Source organism: Rhyacophila brunnea, unplaced genomic scaffold (genome assembly GCF_057557595.1).
Source record: "Rhyacophila brunnea isolate RB1 unplaced genomic scaffold, BYU_Rbru_1.0 scaffold_8, whole genome shotgun sequence".
NCBI lineage: Eukaryota > Metazoa > Arthropoda > Insecta > Trichoptera > Rhyacophilidae > Rhyacophila > Rhyacophila brunnea.
Window position 1 is genome coordinate 3138896 of NW_028233350.1, and position 27422 is coordinate 3166317.

Genomic DNA, 27422 nt, shown 5'->3' on the forward strand with positions numbered 1-27422 from the left:
CTTAATATATAGCCAAACGGTCAATGTACGAATTAGTTTTAAAATCCCGGTCTTTTAGAATTCTCAATGCCGGTATAACAAACCCCTGTCCCTAACCCCACACAAAACCATTAACTCCATTGAGAAGGCTGCCGCGAATAGGAAATGAACAGTCTTTCAAAGTTGCATTACCCCAGCACAAAAGGACAATGGTTGGCGCGTTTGGCTTCGTGTCCAATTATAGGATATCGCAGGTTCTATTCCGCAAGCAAAGCCAATCCTGGATTTCTCACCCCGCACTTGTCGCTCCTTTTCCTCCCCCGGCTCTCTCTACGAAATCAATGGGGTGATACATTTCAATAATACTTATTTGAAAATCGTGAATTTAGCAATGGTGCGCTACTGGCAATAATTGCTTTCTAGGCGGAGCACATTATGAAGTGTAGATACCTACATATTGGAGTGAAACATCTTTTTATGAGTGATATAATATAATATATTTGTTATTTGCAACCCCTTTCAAAGGATTCGAAGATAGATGCGCTGATTTTAAATATATCTCTCATATGCCAGATAGATGCCAGCAGCAGCAGATTCATAGCTATCAGAATTTTTTTCTACGTACACGTCTGCTACCTTATACCTCTCCCTGCATTATGAGCCAGAGTAAATTATCTTTCTTATTACGGAAATGTGGCCGAAGTATGCATCGTTTCTACGACATATGTTTAGGTCACTTCGTGAACTCTTTCATATCGTCGGTGTTTTGTAAAAAGGGCGAATTAACCAAAATGCTACTTTACAGAAGGAGGATTTTTAACTTTTGACATTTATTTGTTTTTTACCTGTATATGATTATAAATATCCAACAAGTTTATAATAAAGCTTACAAAGAATACTGTCATTATAATAGGTATTATTATATAATATTTTAAAAGGCCTAATATGTCACATTTACTTTTTATTTCGTAATTTTAATTAATTTAATTTTAGTCGATTATCGTTTTTAAGTACTTTCCTGTGGAGATAAAAATTCCCCGTCTTTACACAACAAAGCTAGTATGATACATATTGTATTTTCATTAAAATCTCGATTTCGCCAAAATGGTTGATTCGCCCTTTTTACAAAACACCGACGATATATGGATACCGAAATTTACGGGGTCATGGTGTGATGGATGAAGAGGTCGAGATTTGGTGGTTGCCCCGATGGATAGAGGAGCAAGGTTTATTTGCTGCGTAAACAGTCGGTACAAGTACAAAAATCAAGAAAGCTTTTTATGTCATCGCCTACTTTAAAAAAATGCTTTACTTGTACCGTGCGTGTCCTACCGAAGCTTTTATTGATCTAATAAAAGCATTTTTTTTTCTATTGCCCCACAACTACTTAATTATTGTCAATCCCATCATATATTTTACAAGTCCCATCATGATCGTAAGCACCAATTAATCCAACGGGTAATTACTTTGATATCCATGTGCAATATACTACATAGATACTTGATGAGTTTTCCAACTCAATTGAAATATAATGAATGAAACTGGAAAATGCACGGCCGATAGATACGCGTTTTAATTACTACATGCATTGGTCTACCTATCATAAAATTGTTGCAATTTCATATGTATTGCTCTACGCTACAAATATCAGTAGCGCGTCATTATTTAATCAGACAATAATATTATGTGCATTGTAATTATTGTTATATGATCCTAGCATCATCTTTGCCTCAGTCGTTCTCGATCCACTGTTAGATGAAAACGTTTCCTTGGTGTCTCTACTGTACCGTTAAAAAAAAATTCGGTTAGGTACATGTTCAAACACGCGCGTTAACATGATCTTACTCCCTACTTCATTTATCGTTTGTCAATTTATGGCTACGGCCGTATGTTGTAGCTTAGCCACTGGGAAATGCCAATAGAAATGGCGTATTTAAAAAAAATACTACCTTATTCTTAGGTCAATAATTATTATAAAGCAAACATTATTCGTTGGATGTTTATCACATTTGAATGGTCAAAGACATAGCTTATATAACAGTATCATTAGAATTATCTTCAAATGTGTTAATCGTGCCCATTTTTGAATAATAAAATGCCTAATTCTTTTCAAATTTGGGATGAAAAAGATTATCAAATATATTTTTTTACCGTACATATTATGTCACTATATAATGTTAACGTTAATTTTACTAATGGTTTTATAAATGCGTTTAAAATTTAATAAATCTAAAAAATTATAACACCACTTCACATGGACGTACTGAAATATGACTATATTCTAAAACATTAGAGCGAGAGGTCTAAAACAATACTATTTTATGTAATAAAAATACTTTATGCAGTCATCAAATGTTTAAAATAAATATAAAGGATAATAAGGCTTCAAAATTATATAAATAGATTATCTACAACGTTTAAGGAATGTCCAGGGTTATGCTCTGAAAATACAATAAAAGCTCCATTTTTACCTACGCTGAGCATGTGGACCGTTAAGTATTTCATTGTTACATAGGTACTTTCCCATATCTTATTTTTTATCCGTTGATCCAGCGAGCTCTTGACTGACCATTAGGAATTTTAATATCCTTTGCGTGAAAAAAATGTTCAAGGATGATCTCTACTTAGAGAGATGTGGCTTGACCATTTCTACTTGAAGGTATGTACGCTTTGTTTTATATCCAATACTTTCGATTGCTTTTTACTTAATATTATACATGTTCTTGCATTATTGTATGGACGTTATCAAGTTTTTTTTTTTTAATTATGGAAAATGTCGTCAGCAAAACGTAGACGACTCAAATATTCCCCTCCCCGTTGATACGGTATGCCTCTAATATTTCTACCGAGTTATTTGAACACATTATTTTATAAGAGTGACAGTGAAGATTTTTGGCTAGTTCATATCACCTTCTCAAACCCTTTTATCAATGGGGAATACTAGATATATTTAATTAGTGTGACTGACCTGAAATCGTTTGAATAATATATTTGTATTAATATGTTTACTATATATAATAATGTGTTACCACAATTTAATATCCCGTCCTTTAAAAACTACAATTATTTCTACAAAAAATGTAATGCTATGTAACATACATAATTTTGAAAGCACTCATGAGAAAATATAGCCAATAGAAAAAATCTTTTTCGAAAAAAGTAATACAACCAGCGTCTATTAGGTATTGCGCTATGTGCATTACCACTATGCTACGACTGCCATCCTGAATTGCGACAAATTTTAACTCTTGGCTTTTTTAATACCTGCTCATAAGCGCTCTCCAAATTGAATTACGGTAGGTGATCGATTTTTCTTTATTAAATCAAATTAGATACCTACTACTTTAATTACTAACCGACGTCACGGATCTCTCCAATATTTTTCTGTTGTAAATTATTTAAACTGTTTATTGAAAATACATAGTTTTGGAGTATCTGAAAAACAAACATGGAATCAGGTAGGTAAAAAGTTACAAAAATAATCTTACTGAATAGGAATCGTATACACAATCATTGGGAAATAGGTTGACAAAGGAAGATTCAACAGCATGTATTAAATTGCAATCAACGACATATCGACCTGATATAAAAAGTCTCACAAATAACATGAAACAAAAAACCTCAAACAAAAATTAGTGTGTTGTTAAAATATGTTTTTATATTTTCTTTCTTTATTGTGTAGGTATCATTTTTTTTTTATTCAATAAATACCTATGATTTAGATTATCATGTGTACACATACCTAAAAAAGGTAATGGCACGCGCCACGAATTAAACAAAAATCGGTTTATTTTGGCACGCCGATCAAATCCTATTTGCCATCCCTGTTATAGAGGGATGTTTTTTGTTATTTTACATTTTACACTTCCTAAATTATGAATGCCAGTATAAAATTCATAATGAAGAATAAGAATTTAGACAAATTATTGTACATCTTTGGTTAGGCTTTCCACCCATATTGAAGTAAGTCATTGATTTGTGAATGTTTTTTGTGTCGGTACTTAATATCCTTTCAAATTCATTTTTAAACCTACTGACATCAAATTTTCTTATAATACTGAGTTATAAAAAAAATCGTCGTCATTTTCCAAATGTTCACCATTCAATATAGATTTGACGTGATGTGCCGCCACTTAGTAAAAAAATTCCCGTCCATAGGGGAATACCCTACACCAGGCTGTAGGTAGTTTACAGCCAATATGAGCCAATTCGTTTTCCCGGTTCGCGGGTAACTGGTCGCGCCACCTATTTAAGGCAAATTGAACGAATTTGTCGCGAGCGCCGCCATAACTGTCATTTGCATGCGGATTTTGGCGGGAAACTTGCGATGACATTATTATTATTATTATTATCAGTAGATATCGAGGGGGAAATACCTTATTCGATTTTTAAACTGTCTCATTTATCTATGTCACTTTTGTGAATTCTCTCTCACTCCACACGGCACTTCAGATGTTCTAATAAAAAATGTGTAAAATCAATACCTACTTATTCATTTTTAAAGTGAAACTTTTTCACGCGCGGAACAAAAATTTTGTCGATAGATTGAGCCCGGCTGATGTAATCAAACATCGAATGGGTAGCAAAATACAATCACAGACCGCCTCGATCCACTAATCTTCGGTTATCAGCCTAACTCGCTACGAAACTAACCATTACGGATGTAATATATTATGCAAATTTTGAGAACACAGTTATTTTACAACCTTTTTGATACCTAACGTAATAGGAAGGATACAAACTTAACATTCGACAATTGCGACGACTAGTTGTAGACTAATGAGTTAGATCCAATCGGCGCCCGAGTGCGGACGTCTCATACAACAGTTTGGAAAATGCAGTCTGAAGCGTGACTATGGTTGGTGATTGTGTCTGCACGCACCGTAAAGAATTCTACAGACTCTCAATAGATTCAGTCATGGCTCCCACAAGGGGGACTGACAGGGCTCCGCGTGGCGAGTCGACCAGCTTAGTCAGATTAACACACATCATAATTTTACTGTAATAGTAAAAAAAAATCTGGTTGTGCGTTGCAATTTGATGGGTAACACTACTGTAGAGCATCACATTGCCCTTAACCTTAGCGATAGGTAGGTGGGCCGGCCAAAAATCCTGCTCTGGGGGCCCGCTTCAGGATGTGGGGGCCATGGATTCAGCTATACGGTCACAACACATCCCGTGCATTTAACCATCTGAAATCTGATTGATGCTCGTGCAATGCTTTCGTAGCTAGGGATTCCAATCCCCGGATCCCGAGCCATTTTCGATACCTATGAATCCCGGGATTGATAAACATAATCCCGGGATTTCGGGATTGATTTTTTTTATCAATTTTTATGGAAAATAAAATAAAAACGAAAATAAAATAGAAAAAATACTTTTAATAAAAAATAACTACATAAGAAATAAACTGAGTTTGAATGAAGTTTGATTTATACCCATGTGTAGGTTGCCGATTCATTTTATTTTTTCACATGAATTATTAAAAATGAGAAAGATTGGAAAAAACAATGCTTCGCACTTTTAACAAAGTAATTCCACCATGATATCATACGTTTTACGACAGTTTCATATTTGGCTGACTAATTAGATTTTGCAGGTTGAGCAAGTGGCTGACATCCATTTCTCGTAAAAAAAAACAAAATCTGTTAATACAAACCTGTACTCTGTGGAGGCCCATATGATCCTATTAGGATCGGACATGGTCGAAAAATTAGATTTATGATGCGGAAAGGCCATAAGTACGCCATGATTATTTGCTTTACTATTTTAAATCTCGCTAATCCATTCATTATGTCTTTATTATCAGAAACAGCAATCTCATATTAAATTCACATTATTATTTATATTACAATATTATTTACTCCATTAAACTTGTGTATTTCCAAGATTGAACGTATACAATATTAACAATAAATGTCTTAAATAGTATAAATTATACTAGATTTATTTTTGACCGATTTTATCAATGTTATTTGTAAATATAAACATTTTATATTAACAATGGAAAAAAAATGCCAATCTCGGGACCAGTCCCGGGATCCCGGGATTGTCAAATTGTAATCCCGAAATCCCGGGATCAGAATTTTGGCTCGGGATTGGATTCCCTATTCGTAGCAGGGCTGCAGGGAATGGATGTTAGGGGATCGCGTATACGAAGAAGAAAAGAATTTCAAAAAAATATTACATTACCTTTGGAAACTGGAAAACGTAATGACGTCATTGGATCTGTTTATCCCCTTTTTTATACAGTTCGTACAAAAGCATAAATACATTACCGCCATCTGCAGGATAATAAATCAGACTTTATCAATTTATTGCGCCCGAATGTCCGGCGGAAGCTACGTGATTGCAAAATATAACCATTCGTCATTTTATTGATTTTAGTTGTTATAATTATTATTGATCTAGTGTCCTACTTGCTCTGAGAGGAGTGATTATCAATTAAAATAAGTACATTACAAAATATCCCACTATAAAAACCGAGTAACTGAAAAACTATTAAGAATTAAATATATTGTGTGTTTATACAATTTTCGTTAAACATTAAACAATACCATTGAAGTTTTAACTAGGGATTGCAATTACGGTATTTCAAAACCTGTATTCAATTATTTATCGAAACCAATCATTGGCCAATTCAACATTGGCCAAATATCACAATTTTTATCAAATTGGATCGACACTGATGCAACGAGCAAAAAAGTCATTACGTAGGTTAGGTACTATTTTTTTCATTGTTTAATATTTAAAATGTATAAATAAATCTTGATATAACGTATCTATTTATTCTGAAATAGTCACCGTATCAGGTCTATTGTTTCAATTAAATTAGAAACTTTCAATATCCCTATTTCTAAGTCACCGTGCAAAATACTATTTTTACTTGTTTACATTTTTTATTTCTATCAAATATTAAATAATGTTTGTACGTGAGATAGTGAAATAATGTTTAATTTGAAAAATATTTTTTTAATACTGTAGTCATGGCCCCCACATCCTGAAGCGGGCCCCAAGGTTAGGATCTTTGGCGGGCCCCCCTACCTATTGACTAGGATAAAGGCACTGTGATGCTCTACAGTAACGTTTTCTAAATGGTGTACGTGGTAAAATTAATGTGTATACTATTTAGCGTTTTTTTTTGTATATTTTCCATATCCATCCATTTGAATTATGGAGTTGTCGAGTATTGATACACAATTCAAAATGTGTATCGTACAACCACATAATTTTGAATAATAACAATATTGATGAAAAGTAGCGCCGCAGGCGACTATTTTTCTATTAGAGAGAATTTGTGATATGTGTTTATATCACTTATCCTGACGACTCACTACGCCGGGCCCTTCCTCAGCTCGGGCCCCCAGGCTAGAGACCTGTCAGCCCCCCCCCCCCCTCTTGTGGGGGCCATGACTGTAGTATTACAAATAATATAAGGGGGTCGTGTTTCAATATGACGTTATAACTCATAACGACCTCTTTCATCCAGAAGTAAATGTAAATATTTCTGATTGCTTTATAATTTAGTTAAAGAAGTTTGGGAAACTTATAATGAATACCTTGAGTGTATAGGTACTCGGTTTTTATATCATATTTGATTGCAGTTCGTAAAACTATTATTTAGTTTTTATTCAATAAAAAACTATCACACATTTCTTTCTATCCCGACGAAGCGATAAGATCGAAATTTACTTCGATTATTTTCTGATTCGACGAGAGAAACTTTCCAACTAATAACAGGGGTGGCGTGCGAGGATATCACGAAATAAAAAAAACTCAGGGTCCCATAATCTACTTAATAATTACTTAGCAACGCGGTGTTAACACGGAAACTTGGACAGGGAAACGGTTCAGTTTGCGGAGGAAACGTATCCATCTGTAGGAAGTGAGAGTGAGGCGCCATCCAATATTTACGGCACACAATATGTGATGTCTTCTTCCTACTAGACTGTTTTATTTTTTTTACACACGCTTATTTTCTTTTCGGCAATTTCTCGACTTTTATGGCTTCAATTTTTTCGTATATTCTGGTCTATATTTTATGAAAATTGCACGGCTTTTGTATTGGAAAAAATATGGAATTTTAATGGGTGCGATTTTACGGGCGGAAAAAAATGCTATTTGGCACGTGATTTCTCAGTAGGTACATCATTTATATGAATATCTTGCAATATATACCAACCCCACTCAACGTAGGTTTTTCAGTTTACTTATGAACAATGGTTAGTAAGTAGTTATTATTCTCAGAAAATCTATATACTTTTAATTAACTATTTCTTTTATTCAACGAATAATTCACAAGATTTAAGAATGTACCATTCTAATTATTGAACATACATAATTCTGAAAACACTCATGATAAAATGTAGCCAATAGAAAAAAATCTTTTTCGAAAACAGTGTTTTAAAAATTATGTATGTTCAATAATTAGAATGGTACATTCTTAAATATTGTGAATTATTCGTTGAATAAAATAAATAGTTAATTAAAATTATTAGCAAGTTCAAGTATGTCACAACAGAAAATATTGGAGTGATCCATGACATCGGTTAGTAATTAAAGTAATAAATACAAAAATCGATCGCCTACCGTAACTTAATTTGGAAAGCGCTTATGAGCAGGTATTAAAAAGGCATTTGAAAAGAATTTTTCGAAAAAAAATTCTATTTGCTATATTTTCTCGTGTGTTTTCAGAATTATGTATGTTCAAATCTATATACATTAATTAACTTAATACAAAACGCTCGTAATTATATTCATGTATAGATGAGAAAAAATTAACTTATAAAAATATCATTAGCAAATGAAAGTTTTTCTTCTTTCTCCAGCATCTGACTCCATCCAGGTCTACCTAAAACTGTTTCCCTTGAATTTAATACGCCCAATGTCTTCAAATCCAACTCTACGATCGGCTTGGTTTTCGCAGGGTTCAAATAAATTTTAAAAACTAACCAACACCATCTGTAAATTGTAGTATTATTTCAACGAAAACAAAAAATACGTATGACTGACAAAGTTTAATGTGCACTATCTATGGTGAATCTTAACAGCCTACCTCCATCCTTCGCCACTGGTGTGTGCTAGAATTATCTAGATTACGTCAAGCTATTTTTCGGCGAATTTAATATTCAAAAAATCTTATCAAAAACAATGAATTTTCTTCAAGCACTTCTTAGCAAGGCATCTCTTGTGCAGTCAATACATATCACATAACTCAACAGCAACGTACAGACCCCGTTTATTTATTATGAAATGCCAGCGTGAAAAGAAGCCTTACTCTAGCATACGCGTGACATCGACCTCAATGGATATATTTATCGACCTACTTTCATACTAGCTACTAATAGTTATGAAAACAGTGACCTTAATTCTTTCGTATTACAGTTTTGAAGTCATTAAGATGTTTTTTACAGTCACCTCGTTCGTCAAAAGAACACCATATTCATATTCTTCATCCGCAGTTGACAGGGGCCGCATTTGTTTTTTGCACGTGGATAATATTACGAGTTTTTTTATATAGAATATTTACATTCTCAAAATTTTATTTGCTTCAGTCTCGTATACTTTTACCGCCTTTGCGGTTCTTTTTATATGCGTGCAGTGGCTTAGTAAAAAGTGGGCTGATTGACACGCTTTCCTTCGCTATAAATAATATTTTATCTCTCATGAAAAAGTCGTACAAGAATCACTTAAAAATGAATATGTATATTGCATAACGTAACGCAAATAACCGTTATTTATTTAAATCTGGAATCCTCTATAGAACATTGGTTATCTCTAACTGACTGTTTATGAGAAATGATTATTGGCTATTCGACCCACACGTCGATCTGAATCTAATAAACACGTGAAAAAACTATATAAGATTATGGATAGTCAATAGTGGCGAAGGGTGGAGGTAGGCTGTTGAGATCCGCCATAAATAGTGCATACTAAACTTTGTCAGTCATGCGTATTTGTTTTCATTGAAATAAGACTACAATTATTTATAAATGGTGTTGGTTAGTTTTTAAAATTCAATTAAACCCTGCGAAAACTAAGCCATAATAATTATACGTATATATACGTTTAATTAACAAAGTTTAATGTGCACTATTTATGGCAGATCCTAACAGCCCACCTCCACCCTTCGCCACTGAAAGTCGTGGATGTGGGCGTCCCTTTCACTGATGATATTTCTGTGTGCACTACCACTATGCTAGGAATGCCATGCTTAAATGCGACAAATTTTAACTATTGGCTTTTTTTAATATCTGCCCACATGCGCTCTCCAAATTAAGTTACGGTGCGGTATAGTTAAAGTGACCATACGTCCCGTTTTTAGGTAGCCTGTCCCATTGTCCCCAAGCACAGCTTCAAGACGCCAAAATTTCCCGTTTTGAAGAGAAAGAAACTTGTGACCAAGATACAGAAATATTTTATGAGTATTCACTTTTTTTCTAATTACATTACACCGCAAAAAGTGTCTGAATGGAACACTGGGAATGTTTCAACTGAAAGTCGTTGGGGTGGAGTTGTTCAAACACTTTCGCGGCAATAATTTGGATCACAAAAATTTTCGTATAATTATTGAATCTATTTTATGTCTGCCCGGCACTAATGCACCAGTAGAAAAGGTCTTCTCTCTTATGAACAAGTTGTAGACGAGTGAAAAAATACAGTTGAAAGTTTATGCCCTTAAAGCAATGTCAATTGTAAAAGTAAATTCGAAAAAATCCTGCCAAAAATTTCATTGGTTTCCGAAATCAACACCAGGTAATATAGATACTAATTGATTCAAACTTGATTCAAAGGGATTTATTAATTGTGACCAAGATACAGGACTATTTGATGAATATTCACTTATTACTAACTATATTACACCGCAAAAAGTGACAGAATGGAACATTGGGAACGTTTCAATCAAAACTCGGTGGGTGGAATTGTTCCAACACTTTCGCACCAATAATTTAAATCATAAAAACTTTCTTATAATTATTGAATACATTTTATGCCTGCCCGGAACTAATGCACCTGTAGAAAGAGTCTTTTCACAGATGAACAAGTTGTGGACGACCGAAAAAACGCAATTGCAAGTCGCAGTTCTTAAAGCGATGTTGTTAATTAAAATCAATTTTAAGAAATCCTGCCAAGAATTTCATTCTTATTTTAAAGCAAACCCAGTAATACTTAGAAAATTTGTTCATCAGAAAAATATAAAATAACAAAAAAAATTTATATTTATATTATTCATTCCTGTTCTTTTCTTTTCTTCATCAACATTCCTCTTCTTTTTATTAATAAATAAAGACTATGAAAAAATACGCGTTTTCTTAAATACACATAGGTACTATTACGTAAAAAATGGTAGATGTCCCGTTTTGAGGACAAAAATAAATGGTCACATTAGGCATAGTGGTAGTGCACATGGCGTGAAACCCAAGAGACGTGTTTTCAAAATTATGTATGTTTAAAAGAAATATTTAATTAAATATTATAGTTTGGTTCAGGCAGGATTTAATTGAATTTTAAAAACGAACCATCACCATCTGCAATATTATTAGTTCAATGAAAACAAATAAGTATGACTGAAAAAGTTGAATGTGTACTATTTATGCCGAATCGTAACAGCCTACCTCCACTCCTCGCCACTGAGGGAAACCATGTGGAGGTATACTAGATGGGGCCTTGGCAGTTTCTTCTTGGGATACTTTTATCGAACTTGGAAGCGCGTTTAATGTTAGTTAGATCACGGTATACACTCTCACAACATGCGTGGAGACGTAGCTGCGACTGGAGTTGGGTTTCGGGAATTCTCGAGAAATTTTCGAGATTTTCATTCCCGAATCTCGAGAATTGAAATTTTTATCATTTCGGGAAATCCCGGATCTCGAGAATCTTTCCTCGGGATTCGGGATTTCGATTTTCTATATGAAGAAAATGGACAGAAAACACAAAACGATTGATCGGGGCATTTAACACAATTAAGCCGACGTCGACTCAAAATGAGCGCAATTTTTGCAACATCAGGAAATTTTGTGGCTCAAAACCGTACGTGATTGTCAGATGCAGCGATTGACAGTCTGTGTTTTTTGAATTTTTCTATTATCTATTTTAATAAGTAATGTTTTGAATTATTATTGTATCCCTTCTTCTATTTTGTTTGTCTTCTTACATAAAAAAAAAAACATATTTTTTTGGAATTTGTCCGTTTTTACACTGATTTTAGGATTTTTACAGCTTTTTTTTAAATTTCCTGATATCTCGAGAATCTCGATAATTTTTTTCTTAAAATCCCGAATCTCGAGATTGAGATTTTCTCGGTAAATGCCCAACTCTAGTTGCGACGGAGAAAAATTCTAGTCTGAAAAAAAGTTCAAAAATATTGCGTATATGTACTAGATTTTGCGTGGTTTATATTGTGGCAATTCAAACGCCACTGTATTCAGGTGGGCACGTGGATTTTACTCCATACAGTTTCGGATGATAGACTATATAGCTAAAAACGTTATTATGTTGGAGGGAAACCGATCCTCATCATCACTGAAACGCGTGAAATGAGTTCAAGACGGTTACGTGAAAATGAACCGCGTGTATCTACCAACTATGCGGAGAAGTCAAAGGAATTATATGCAATATAGAGGTTTTCAAAGTTTCCGGCGTGGGGCGCCACCGAATAAATAAACAATTTCATTAATAATTTCAAGCAATCTTAGTTCCTGAGTGACATACTCATATATTTCTGTTTCAGTTTTCTTCAGGCAGCATAAATATGTATTTTATAATTCACAGTGGTGAACTAATTTTAAAAAAGTCGAAGCTTGCCATGGTATTTTACGATGTTCACCTAGTGAACAAATTTTGTTTTGTTACCAACGGCCAATGTAGTTTTACGCGATTCAAAAAGTGTTTTAAAGCACATATCACATTGTAACTTCTGGCTTTAAAAATACTTTCAAGATTATGATAAAATAATTACAAGATAAAAAGTTTTTTTTATATACTACGTTTTCACACTTTCTGTTGAATTATTATACTCAATATGCTCAAACTTCTACTTGATATGAAGTAAATAAAAAACTAACAAATATAGAATACTGAAATGACACTTTGACATTTCATTTTGATTTCCATAGTAACGCACGTATATAGTAATAATTTAGTTGCTACGACCACCCCTTTAGCAACCAATAATAGTCTTTTACTTTTTACGGATTTTTCTGAAATAACTTTCCATACAAAACAGAATTAACTGAAAATGAATTTAATTCTGCTTAAAGATTGCTAAAAGTATTAAAAGAATGATTTGGTATCGTGTTCTGATAATATATTCTAAAAGTTTCAAATGTCTAGCTAGTCGGGAATTTAGTTAAAAATCGATTGCAAGATTTGTACTGGACAAACAACCACCGTACAAACAAAAATACGAGCTAATAAAGTTGTCATATAAAGGTTAACATTCAAGATTCGTTATACTTAGTCCAATTTTCGTCTGACCTTACGTCGGCAGAGGAAGTTATCCTGCGACAGTACAATATAGTATTAGCAATAGCCATAAGAAAAATCAAACATAATTTAAAAGAAATAGTACAATATAGTATTAGCAATAGCCATAAGAAAAATCAAACATAATTTAAAAGAAATAACGGTAAATGTGTCTTGTTTGATTTTAAGATTATAATTAGTGAACGCAGGTTTACTACTCCCACCAAGACACTTGAGGGCACCGTGAAATACAAACATTTGAAAACCACCTGTATAAAGTACATGTACTTCATAGGAGTGACGAATATTTTTTTTACGCTGTCATAAAAAAACTAATATTGTATTTCTTTTATCATCATATCCTTATACTTAATGATGATGACTCGTACCTAAGAGTTATCGTAATACCTCTGCGCGGGAATTTAAAAATTCATTTTAATACATTTTACGGAAAATTTTCATTTAAAATATTCAATACGTATCTAAAAACATAAATATTACAAAATATAAATAACTGTTCTTATGTGGGTATTAATAATTTAAATATTTAAATTTAAAGTAATAAATTGTATTCCTTACTCTCCGCCTTAAGATCGTACATAAGTGAAACGGCAAATAATTTTCAACTTTATGTGGAACGAAATTTCGGCCGCGTTGCTATTCGGAGAGCGATAGTCGACCTGTTTCCACGTCAATTTGTTTTGTGATGGTGTCGGAGGAATATATTCTTAAATTATGTAAATATGACTAAAAACTTTCTGCATGTACTTGAAAAAGAAAACATGTCAATGAATATACTATTAATATTACGAATATAATAATAAACATAACATAAAAAGGACGCATGTTGAATTTTCATGACAAATTATATTTCGTTCGGCACGCGTCATTTGCACAATCCGCGCATCGCCTAGTCACGATATTTTTAGAGCATTTATATTTTTTATAAAAATCGATGTTTTTTAAAATAGATATAAAAAATATTAAAACCATGAATTAGTCAAAAATCGCTTAGGTGATGCTTAGAAAACTTAATAAACTAAATTTTAATAATAAATATGACCATAAAATATATGTAATAATAGGGTGCGGTCCGATAGAACAAATTCACATTTTATTACATTTTTTACAATTGTAAGTTTGTATTTGACTTCAAATAAAAAATATTTTTATTTTTAATGTTTTCAGATACATATTTATTCATTAATACAGTTGAAATTGTAAATTATCAAAAAAATGTCACAAATTGCAAGCTTCGTATTTTTCCGCTAGATGCCTCTTAAAAAAAGGCTCAGTGAAGACTTCGCCTTAAGTACTTAAAAACCTGCTCCTTAACACCATTTTAAGTTATGTCAGTCATTGAAGCATTTTTTTTCAGTTTTAGTATTAGTGAATATAAAATAAAAATGAAGATTTCAAATTGCTTTGCTGTTAAGTCACAAATTTTCACGTTCTTAGACTAAAATTTTCTCGAACAATATATTATAATAGATAAATTTTTCATTTGACAACCCTTCGAATCCGTATGTCGCGGCCTTCTGGTGATTATTTTCGTTTGCCTATCTCTCTCTTCGTCCGGCGTTCTTGAATATCGAATTTCCTCGACCGCCCGGCAGCAACGCAAATAATTAATAATATAGAAGTTAACGTAAATACATGCTAACATTCGATCCGTCCGACGTTTATTTACTGCAAAGGATTCCGCCAGTGGCAGCCCTGAAGTTTCTCCCAATGCATGTTTGTTTTTAATTCATCAGGGTACACCGCTTTGAGTATTAATTCCCTGTGAACTTGAGTTAACTATTTATCGAAAAGGTGAACAAACTACATGCTGTTTGCTACACGATTTTCAGGATCCATTTTGTATGCTGCTTACATATTATTTAATCCTTTCCTATTACAATGTCTCCCGGGCATGTTTTTATACAAGTTTTAAAATTTGAAGCGATCTTTATTTGTCTACGTTTTTCCCCACCTTTGGGTGGTATTAATTTTAATTTTGCCATCATTGGTACTGTTGATCTGTATATCCCTAACAAATATTTACTATTCCTCCCGAAATACCCTGTATATATCTAATACGGCACACATATTTGTTAGAAATAACCGTATTTACTCCTGATCAATACACCAGTAAATTTCTGACTGGACACTGAATTCGCTGCCAGGTTTTACGAGCTTGGCCTTGTTACCCGACCAACATGCTCAAACTTAAACCACACTCTGCGTACCTATGTCATAAAATAAATACGGATTGGGGAAATATGCTTAAGGGGGGCATGCTACCTAACCGATTTTTTTTTAAAACGGTACATGTTCAAACACGCGCGTTAACATCATTTTACTCCCTTCTTCAATTATAGTTTATCAAGTTATGGCTACGGCCGTATGTTTTAGCTTAACCACTGGGGAATGCCAAAAGAAATGGCGTATTTAAAAAAAACACTACCTTATTCTTATGTCAATAATTATTATAAAGCAATCATTATTCGTAGGATGTTTATCACACTTGAATGGTCAAAGACATAGCTTATAATGAGTGTCTTTAGAATTATCTTCAAATGTGTTAATCTTGCCCATTTTTGAATAAAATATATAATAATAATATATAATAATAAAATTCCTAATTCTTGTCAAATTTGGGATCACAGAGATTATCAATATAATTTTTTATCGTAAATATTTCACTATAATAATGTCGATATAAATTATACTGATGGTTTTATAAATGCGTTTAAAAATTAATAAATGTAAAATATCTTAACACCACTGCACATTTATGTACTGAAATATGACTATATTCTAAAACATTAGAGCGAGAGGTTTAAAAGAATACTATTTTATGTAATAAAAATACTTTAAGCAGTCATCAAATAAATGTTTAAACTAAATATAACGAATAATAAGGCTTCAAAATTATATAAATAGATTATCTACAACGTTTAAGGTATGTCCAGGATCATGCTTTGAAAATAGAAAAAAGCTCCATTTTGACCCACGCTGAGCACGTCCGCCCATAAGTTAAACCAGTTCTTGGGCAAAAAAGTCAATTTTAATAAATCTAAAAAATATATATGGCATCTTACTGCTGACGGTCTTCTTCTTTTCACATTAAAAAAGTCATTTTGAATTAGGTCTGACATGGCGGGAGGCGCAAGAGTTGGCGATGGACCGAGGGAAGTGGCGCGATTTTGTGCTCGCCCTATGCCCCGATGCTGGGTCGTGACAGGGTGGAAGACGAAGAAGAAGATTATTCATATACCTATTATTAGTTCTCCTGGATCCCATCTCCCGTGGGCACATTTTATTAAAACAGTCAATATAAATTCTGTTAAAGCACACTTGTCTGCGTGGTGACCTCAGTCTTGGCTAACTGCTCCTAAAACATTTCTACCTCCGGACTTTTTTTTCACATCCAAGCGTAGGATTCGCGCTTCATTAATTCCGAGTGTGGTGCGGGCGGCTGGTTGGTTTGCTTGCCTCATGTTTGTGTTGTATATTTGAAATAGTTTTATAATGCAAAATGATATACATATATATACGTTCAACGAACTATATAGTCAGTAGAGTACAAGAAATTATAAAACAGCGCTTCACCTAAACTCACCTCACGCAAATGCAATATATCAATAACCGAATAATTTCGGTATAACACAGCTATTGCTCTCCCAAATGGTATTATTGACAATGGCATAGATCTACACTTTGGGAGAACAAAAATTAATGCTTTCGATTTCTCGGATAGTTATCACTGTTATCATGGACACAAAGATCGACATTTACAAAAAATGCTAAATTTTCATATAGATTTTAGGCCATGTATAAATTGTTAAATTAATGCTATGCTTTAATTTTTTGAAAGATTTGTTTTATTTTGATTTTTTTATGTACTGCGTAATAATTTATTTCATAAAACAAAATGACACTAAAATTAAGAATGTTTTTTTTTGTTATAAATACAACAATATTTAGATGCATTTAATAAAATAAATATTTTATTCCTTTACAGGTGACGGGGGTTGTTGGTCGCGCTGAGATGCTTTCATCTGTCTTCTTCCTTGCTGCTCTCATCTCCTACTCCAAGGCCGCTAAAAAACGCAGAGTCACCGGTGAGTCTATATAAGTATTTTATGAATTTTAACGTGGCACCACTAGCCTACGTATTTTATAATAAATTTATCGAACCCGAAGTGCTTGACCCACTCACACATCTATCTCTAAAGGTCGGAACAGATTGGGAACACGCGGTTATGAGGATTCTTCACTAATCAGTCTTAAAGCTTGTGCGGAAAACTTATACGCCAATGCGTTTGGGAAAATAGACATTTTCTTCAGAGGTTCTATCGCTCCAATTTCATTGATTATTTCCATGTTTCCTTGCTGCTGCTTGATTCCTGCCTCCATACAAAAATGAAACGCGCCAAGAGCGCGTGCTTCATCACAGTCAGAGCTCAAAACGGGCACCAACCGCTGCAGCCAATTTTTACTCTTGCCGTGAGCGTGGGCCGAGTAGGATTTCGCAAATTCCGAAGGGTTGTGCTCGGTGACGAAAGGCTCGATTAAATCCAAAGTTCCAGACTTCGAAACTACTTCTTTTATTTCTGTATTAGCTACCAGAACCGATATGGCTAAGCAACTGTAATATTTTATGTAGTCGTCGTGGTGGAAAGCTAAAGGGAACAGCCACATGTGGACTTTTCTATTTACTATGGCTTCTTGGATTTCATCACTGCTATACAGACACAAGTTTATTAAAGCTCCGGCGCAGTGTCTCAGGGTTTCCAAGTCGTTTTTTCTACACTCGAATAGGATCGCATCCAATCCTCCAAGTTTTATGACATCACTGCAAGTTCTTTCACTGTGTTTGAACAGATGTTCCAAGATTCCTGTGCCGACTCTCGAATGATCAATGGAAGCAGCGTTTTTAATACAGACTTGAGCAACATTTACGACTTTTTCTAAGCCTTTTTCGACTACAAATTCAATGTTTTCATTGATAAGACATTGCTCGAGCAACTGCGCTGATGATAATTGTAGTTTTTCGTTGTGATGTTCAATGCAGTTCATCATGAGGAATTCCAGTCCACCGCACTTTCTCAGTGCGTTGCATAATTGGTAACCAAGCTTGTATCCAAGAGTTGGAGCTGCCCGTGCTCGTCTAATGATTTCGTTTATTTGATTAAGGTCTGCGAAAACATTCATAACTGACTCTTCGTCGCTCATGACGAATTGTAATTCTTTGATAAGGTTATCCATATGTGCCGAATACTTTGTAACGACTTCCTCGATTTCTTTGTCGTTCGACGTAGCGCTGAGTTTGTTCATATCTTCAAATGTTATGTTGGCGGGCATTTCTTTGCTAGACTCCATTTGGCTATTCCCCAGTTGATTCATCTGAAAATTTTAAAATAATAAAATTATCTTCAGTCCAATCTGATAGAAAGCTATGAAACCGAGTAAAATAAAATTGTTTGTAATTTCAGAATTATTATCATAAAACAATTACTTGGTATTGATTCATAGAATATACTGAAGTAATAATTCTAGTATCGAAATATTACAGCATTTATCGACAATGCAGAGCTCACGTCTAATAATATTCAGCTACTCATTACCAGGAAGAAAGCACCGTGTGATTCAGAATACTTATTTATACGAAAAATCGTCACTTGCGCAATGCGATAGCAAAACTATTGCACATCATTTTTATTGTATATTGGAAACCAACAATTTTAAATTCTTTACAGACAACATAACCTGATACCTATTTATTAGTAAGTAGATATTTCTCGTCTAAGATGAAATATTCTATTTGGTTTTTAGGTTTTACGAAGTGATTGTAAAACGTTTTACAATAATATTGTTGCCTTCTCATTTTATGTTCTAGTATTCTTAGTTACCATAATGGGTATAGTATTTTATTTTTTAAACTCTTACAATATACTATTTCGGATATATGTAGGCGAGTTAAAATATTAATTGAACAATAATGTTGGTAGAGATATACCCCGTATAGTACGATTAGTACGTATTATCGCGGCCATAACAAAAATAAATGCACGTATAAACATGTACCTACTATCATGCAAATAGCAAGATTGCATGCATTGATCAAAAAAGTTAAGAAGTTTCTGAATTTTCACGCGACAATTGGTCCGTGCGATATTGATACGGGAAAAAAATGAACTAAGTATATAGCGTAGAGACTCTTTTTGAGGTTAACCGATTTTTACGACCTGTCAAATAGTAACATACAATTACTACATCTCGTCTCGCTTACTCTTAAAGAATGAGATTTGCGAGACTGTCAGCACTTTTACGTGTAGGTAAATCGCGATAGCTTAAAATACACAATTGGTACAAGTCTAACAAGATAGAGAGTAAGAATAACATACATATAAAGAAATTACGTGAGCAAAATGAGGAAGAATAATGAATAATTAAATTATATATAAAAAAAGTAACATAAAAAAAAATATATATATATATAAGTATATATATCTATTTATACAAAATTTTGGAGATAACGCGTTTAAATGAAACAGGTGAATAATTAAAAGGTATACATATTTTTATACAACATCTATCCACCAACCCATTGATATATAAATATTTTTTAACTACCTTGTTTGACACGCCTTCTAATCGACTATGTACCTAATTTATCTTGGGATACTTCTTCGCGTTATAACTGAATAACTGCGTAATTTTTGAGATTTTCTAATTAATAGACAATGACAATATTTTTCAGGTATTTTCACCCAATGCGCACCACTCAACAACTTTCACTATACTGACTGAACCGTGAAGATCGTCGTGCGGCCAATTGTATTATAAATATGTCGTTTATATTCTCCTCCTTGCCCCCCCCCCCCCCATATTAAATCCTGGGTGCGTCACTGGTCAGTCCACATTAGATGTGTGATTCAGTTATGACGCGATCAAGATAAATTTGCAAATGAAATGCGATGACGTAATAATTACGGTCTGTTTATCATTATTTGTTCACATTTATAAATATCCTATTAATAATTGTACTTATACTTATCAATTAACACAGTGCTTTCCAACCTTTCGCACCGTTACACATTGTTGTAATTAGTTGTAGGTAATTAGCGTTTTTTGATGAGTGTTTTGAAAATCATTCATTCATTGTTTGATTCGAATTTTATGCGATGACATTATGTTCTTCAAAAATCTAAATAAGCACATACGTATCCAATATCTATTCCATATATTAAATAATTAATATTATATATCTCGATAAAATAAAGAATGACCAAGAAACCGAATTTACTCATATCACCTATCAATATGCCTCCAATATAATATTCTTCACTATTTAACTTCCATGAATATTGACTTCAATATTCTCACCAACATGACAATTTTCACCAAACCAATGACATTATGTCATTGCACCAAACGGTTTAATTATAATTACTATTCACGTGTGTCGTCGCATTCCACGTGTAAATACTAATGGTACCACTTTATTCAGTTTATCAAGAATGTATAGTATTTATAATATTGTATTAATATGTAATGCTTTCAAATTACAGTGCTTATATTTTCATTTCTTTAATCAAGAGTTGAAATTTTGTAGATTCTTATTCATATTGTTATAACTTTCTAGTCTGAATTTCGTTATTTTTTTTTTAATTGTAAATGATTAATCTGTGTTTATCAATATTTATAAATTATTTAAAATAATCTCCCGCAATATTCCATCTACAGTTGGCCATACATAGTTGTTTGCGTACATATATTCCAAGCGTTTGATTTATTCGTGTAACTGGCAACTTTTTTTTTTTTGACCATCTCCGATCCTAATAGGATCATATGGGCCTCCACAGAGTGGAGGTATTAACAGATTTTATTTTTACGAGAAATGGATGTCAGCCACTTGCTCAACATATTAGGTCCATACTCTGACTACACATACACAAATTAAAAAACAACATGTGTACTTGCCAGACCCAGGATTCGAACCTGGGACCCTCGACATTATAGACCGGCACTTAGCCACGCGGCCATCGTGGGTTTTCGGTCAATTTTATCAATCATTTTTTTTTCATAAGAATATTATAATATAACCATAAAAAATACATATATCAGGGCTATATTTGTATAAAAGCCGATCATTTTATTGATGATATTATCTCCATTCATTACAAATTAAAAGTCCTGCAGTACGATTAATACGATCTTTACAATTTGATCTCCTGGGGCCAGTTTAACTTAAGGCACTTTCTTAAGAGACTTCATTGGCTTATAAAATACCGACAGAGGTGAACTGGTCAATAACTTTCTTGTCTCGTAAAATAATTTTAAATGCGATTCCTTTATGTACATACAAACATTTTATTATCTAGTACTTTATTGAAATAATTTATTTAATATTTATATCGGTTTCGTCTACTTTTAGTAGAATATGTATAATTGATCATTATTCTTATTCCGGCCAGCTCTACCATTACTCTCCACCACCTCCTCTTATCTTGAACAAGATGGGGCTCTGGAGGTCCTTTTTCTATTCCGTTCAGCCGCTGGAGTCATGGTCTTCCGTCGGGGGATCGCCACGTCGTGCCATCTTGGTCCCTTGTCAATGTTAAGTGATGTATTGTTCATCTTCTGTTTCTGGATCGTCCAAGTAAACTGATAACCATGTGCTCGACTACCATCGGTTTCTGACAACCAGTACTGATACCTACTGAAGATAAGGAAGTCATAATACTCCGAGCATTTTACAAATTGTGAATGTGGCGCTACTCACACGGCCATAACATTACCATGACCCGTTTGCATTGTAGTAAGGTCTTATTTAATTGATAATAAATCGGCTAACAGTCTAATTCTAGTTAATAAACCATTTATTTTATTCAACGAATAGATTTCGAGAATGTAACATTCCACATATCGAACATATTACATTACTTGAAAACACCTCAGATGTATACCCACGATACGATGCTCGACGGATTGGGACCCGTATAAGCATTGGTATCGCCCCAACTGTGCATTAACCAAGTATGCTACGAGACTGTTATCTAATCGCGACAATTTAAACTAGTATGTCGTACATGAAATGCTTATCAAATCGCGTTATTATTGACTATCGGTTTTTGTGTATTAAATCAAGGAATATTAATTACCAACCGACGCCCGGCTCTAGCCAAATATTTTAGTTTTATTTCATGTATGACCTACTAGTTTAAATTATCGCAATTAGATAGGTGGTTCGTAGCATAATTGGTTAATGCACAGTTGGCGCGATACCAATGATTATGCGGATTCAAATTCTGTCGAGCATCGTATTTTTTTTTTCAAATATGATTTTTTCTCGTGGGTATAGGTATATCTGAAATGTTTACAAGTTATGTATGTTTAATAATTCTAGTTAGTTAGATATGCATAACGTATATACCCAAAACTCTGTCACGACAAAAGAATACTTCGTAAATCCTATAAAATATTCTTGCACACCATATGTAAATTATCTGCATAAGCACTGTCTCTTGATGATGATGACCATAATAAATTCCTTTAGATTTTAGATACACGAATAGTATACAATAGGAATTATATAACTAGGCAAGGTTAAACCGGCAGGGCCAACGTCGTCCGCCGGGGGTTCAGTAATTCTTATTGCCAGTGCGTCTCTGAAAACCAAGACCCCTCAAACTGCGATCCAGCTAACTCACCGATTTACTTATTCCCTCGCGATCAAACCCTTCCTGCTCCCCACACACCCTTAACCGGCCTTCCACGCGTCACTCTGATAAAAGGATCGTAGGGGGTGGTTTATCAACCATTGCGGAGAATAGCAATGTGAACTTTCGTCGCTTTTTTACTCTAATGCAGAGAGGAGAAACTTTATATGAAATATTTTTATGTTTTATTACTTTTATGTTGAAGAAAACCTTTCTTTTGTATGGATTTAGCTTATATATTTGTATTATGACAGTGATGCGGAAAACTGGGTTACTATTGCATGCTTTCACATTAGACGGTTTTAAATCGTACGGCCAGCACAACACTCAACCACAAAATGGGCTTGTGACGGAAAAACGTGTATAAACCGTATAGTGTGAAAAGAGCGTGAACTTGTTGCTGATTCGGATTTTTACCGTTTGATTTTTTCCGTACGGTTAAAACCGTACAGTGTGAAATAAGGGTGAGAATATAAATAAAATTATTATTTTGATTGCCATTGCAGCCCAAGTCTCTTCAACAACTCAATTCACCATTTCTTCTCCTTTTCCTCAAACCGCCAGATGGATACACTGGATAGATTGGAGGTCATTTTCTACTCCATCCAGCTACCGCATTCGCTGCCCTGGCTCCTTATCGTCCTACCGACGTTACCGAAGATAAGCACTTGAAACGATGAAAATCCTCCGTATATTCCTTCTACATGTGCTACATCCGTAAAATTAGCTGCAACGTATTTTGCCAAGTAATTTCATTTGAAACCTACATCGAACCTGTCCAATGTGATTTGTTTATTCAGTGCAGTTGTTCCCAATCAGGTTCCGTGACACGTAAAAGAAAATACAACTTGAAGCTAGTTCTAGACGATTTTGATTTTTTTTTTAATTTTTAGCTTGATTAGATATCGCATCTTGGTATTTAGCGACAGTTTTATTTGTCAGGAAAATTATTCTACTTGAGTACAAGAGACGAAAGAATACAAATTGACAAATCGCCACCTACTATGTAGTATTCCTTTTGTTTTTATTATAGCTTTTAAAATTCGTACAAATAGTACCATACTTTTCCATTCACTATAATGTTAGTTTAAAATGATTTAATAGACATGAGGATTAGAGGTGAGTTGGAAATACTGTCACCAATTTGTGTACTCAAGTTTCGGATGAAACTATCCATACTAAGTATTTGTGGCCCAATAAACTTATTCCAAAAAACTTGTGATGATATCATCGCGAGTCGCTGTTCTGTGCACTCGCCAGTTGGTAGACTTTCAACACTATTGACATTAAATGCGCACGATCGAAATAGTACTTGAATATATGTATATTTTAATTTATTAGTCTATTGCGTTCGAATGTATGAATAATAATAGGTCATTAATGTTGTGTCGCAGCACAGTGGTGAGATGACGCTCATGCTTAGGCTTGTTATATACCGCTCAAAACATGTTTAAAACTTTAAAAAAATCACTATTATTCATTTTTGTTAACAATAATATTGTAACCTAACACAAAAACAACGCATAAATTTAAAATTTTATAATAAATGAGACTTTTCGACAAGCGGATCTCAGCGTATTTTTAGCGATTATATTGAAGCCGATACACAGTCTGAGTTCCCCGAGCCGATACGTATTTTAAAATACTAATAATATGGAGTTGGTTTTAGTTTCAGTTGAGTATGAAACTTTTGTCGCATATGCACGCCAGACGATCTATATAGTATTCCAAATACTATTAAGTATTTTGGAACAAGTTTCTATACTAAGTATTTTTTATACTGGAAGTAAGTATACTTAGTTTTTAAAATCGACCAGTTTTCCCATCTCTAATGAGGATATCCCTATGAGAAATCTCGAAAAGTAAATTGATGTAAAAAAAAAAAATTATTTCTTTCAGGATTCCAACAATGAATTCATAATTTTTTTAATATGTTCGGTTCAAAGTTGATTGATTGTTTAATGAAAAATATTTATTTTCGTTATTGCCCATTGATATATTATTATTTATTATAATACGTTCTGGAGCCAATGGTTTTCGAATCGCGTCGCGTCGGTTACGATTCTATTCACCAGAGTTCTCAGCAGTGTACATGGATGAAAAATCACCTTTTTTCAGCGTCGTCGTTCTACGTGGCGGTGTTGATTGATGTGGAAAGTAAATACTTTCGAATCTTTTGTAAACTGTTCAATATGTCGAATTCAAATAAGTATGGATCTCCGTCAAAAATATACCGCGTTTTTTTTCATCGGCCGAACAATAGTATGCGCCCATTTCGTACACAAGCGAAGGACTCTTTAAAAATATTCTCAACACTTTGAAAGTTTTTTTTTCCTGACGATAAATCACGAAAGTTTGGCGACTGCTTAAAAATAATTTATCTTCCATACGCGGTGCGAATGTCAAGACCAATAACGTTATATTTATAAATAAGATAAACCTTTTTTATTGTTTATGACAAGATAAGTATTAAAAAAAAATCTTATTATACCTACGTAGATGTAATTTACCTTTCGGTTCCTATATTATATGAAAATGAACTACTTCTTCTTCTTATTGTGCCATCCCCTAGCGGAGGTCAGCCACCATCAAGGCGATCTTATCTTTGTCGTCTGCAACCCGGAATAGTTCGGTGGATCTGCACTCGTACCAATCACGGAGGTTCTTAAGCCACGAAATGCGGCGCCGTCCTCTGCTACGCTTCCCATCGATCTTTCCTTGAATGACAAGTTGGGGAATGCTGTATTTTTGTCCTCTCATAATGTGGCCGAGGTATTGTAATTTCCTGGTTTTGATACTACGTGAAACAAAAATGAACTTATAAAAGATTAAATCGATTGATTAAATTAGCTTAAACTTATTTTTTATTGCATATTCGTTTATCGCAAGCATCACACTTATGCTCTAATAATTATTATTGCTCAGTGCCACACTAACATATCCGCACACATAGCCACCGAACGCGACCATGGCTGAGCCACTGAACGCGTTCACCTGCGGTGTTGCAGTTTGGGATTTTTACCGTTCGATTTTTTTTCCGTACGGTTAAAACCGTATAGTGTGAAATAAGGGTCATTAGTTGTTAGTAAGTTTTTTTGTACCTCAAAATAAACGTTTTATAACACTGACATATTATAAGAAGAGAAAATAATATTTGGAAAGTTATGAAATTATTTAAGTTGACATTTTCCCGTTAAAACCTTACACAAGCACCTACAGTTTGTATTATAGATTATGCTAATTTTGTTAATTTGGTTTTGCTTAATCGTCGGCAATCTCGCACGATCTGTAATTCCCATTTTTCACCTGTGTCATAATATCTTCGCTGGCTTCGTTCATTTTTGTTAATTTAGCCTTTATTGCTAATTATCTGGTTTACCTGCTCGGTAATAGGTGCTTGGTATTTAGGGCGGTAAATAATATTTATTGCGGCCATTTGAATTCTCCGATTTGGTCCTGTACGAAAACATTTCCCTGCCCTTGTGTCCTTATTTAAGAAATAAATAAAACGGACGCATTTTCTAAATTGTTCATTTAATCGAGTGTTTTAATGTTTTTATTTTCAATCAACCATAATATAAATATTATAATATACCTACTTACTTGAATTAAATATAATATTTATGAACAAAGAATTTGTAGAAAACGATAGAAAATCGAGATTATATATAATATACAACAATAATAATGATACATTGTGGATTTGCCTTGCATTGCAGTGAATTTAAAAATCGTGGTAAGCTTAGATCGAAATGGTTGAAATTTTTAATAGATATGTGTGGAAGTCAGTTGCGAAGGGTGGAGGGTGACTATTAGGATTCGGCATAAATAGTGTGCATTAAACTTTGTTAGGTACTGTTCGGTTATACCGGAGGCAGCGGAAAACGCATTTTGAAAATTGCCGATAAACTGGATTATTTGTTAGTTTGGGTTAGTTTAGGTTCGGTTAGGTTGGGTTAGGTTAGGTTAGGTTAGGTTAGGTTTGGTTAGGTTAACCTAACAAATAATCCAGTTTATCGGCAATTTTCAAAATGCGTTTTCCGCTGCCTCCGGTATAACCGAACAGAACCCTTTGTTAGTCATACATATTTGTTTTTATTGAACTAAGACTACGCAGGTAGCATGGTATTCAAAAAACACTTGCCAGTTATTTGACGTTCATTATTTGTGCGTGCTGCAAGTTTGTCTGAAGTGTTTTAACGTGTTAATAATGCAAAAAGTGTTGAAAAGTGGTATCAGGAGGATTATAAGTCGTGTTATAACATA

General features: G+C 33.8%; 1 protein-coding gene and 1 pseudogene across 2 annotated transcripts in view; one reads left to right on the top strand and one right to left on the bottom strand.

Annotated features, from left to right (window-relative positions):
- The window catches only part of LOC147063829 (protein O-mannosyl-transferase Tmtc3-like), a 665469-nt gene that overhangs the window by 563535 nt on the left and 74512 nt on the right, over nucleotides 1–27422 (top strand). The window contains exon 4 of the mRNA XM_085958986.1: nucleotides 17453–17552. Within this exon, the coding sequence (XP_085815112.1) occupies nucleotides 17453–17552 (100 nt within the window). The remainder of the gene's footprint in view (nucleotides 1–17452; nucleotides 17553–27422) is intronic.
- LOC147063830 (NAD(+) hydrolase sarm1 pseudogene) lies at nucleotides 17301–20271 on the bottom strand (annotated as a pseudogene). The gene is made up of 2 exons (XR_015072008.1): nucleotides 20068–20271; nucleotides 17301–18837 (listed from the first exon to the last, which is right to left on the bottom strand). The product of XR_015072008.1 is annotated as an NAD(+) hydrolase sarm1 pseudogene (transcript).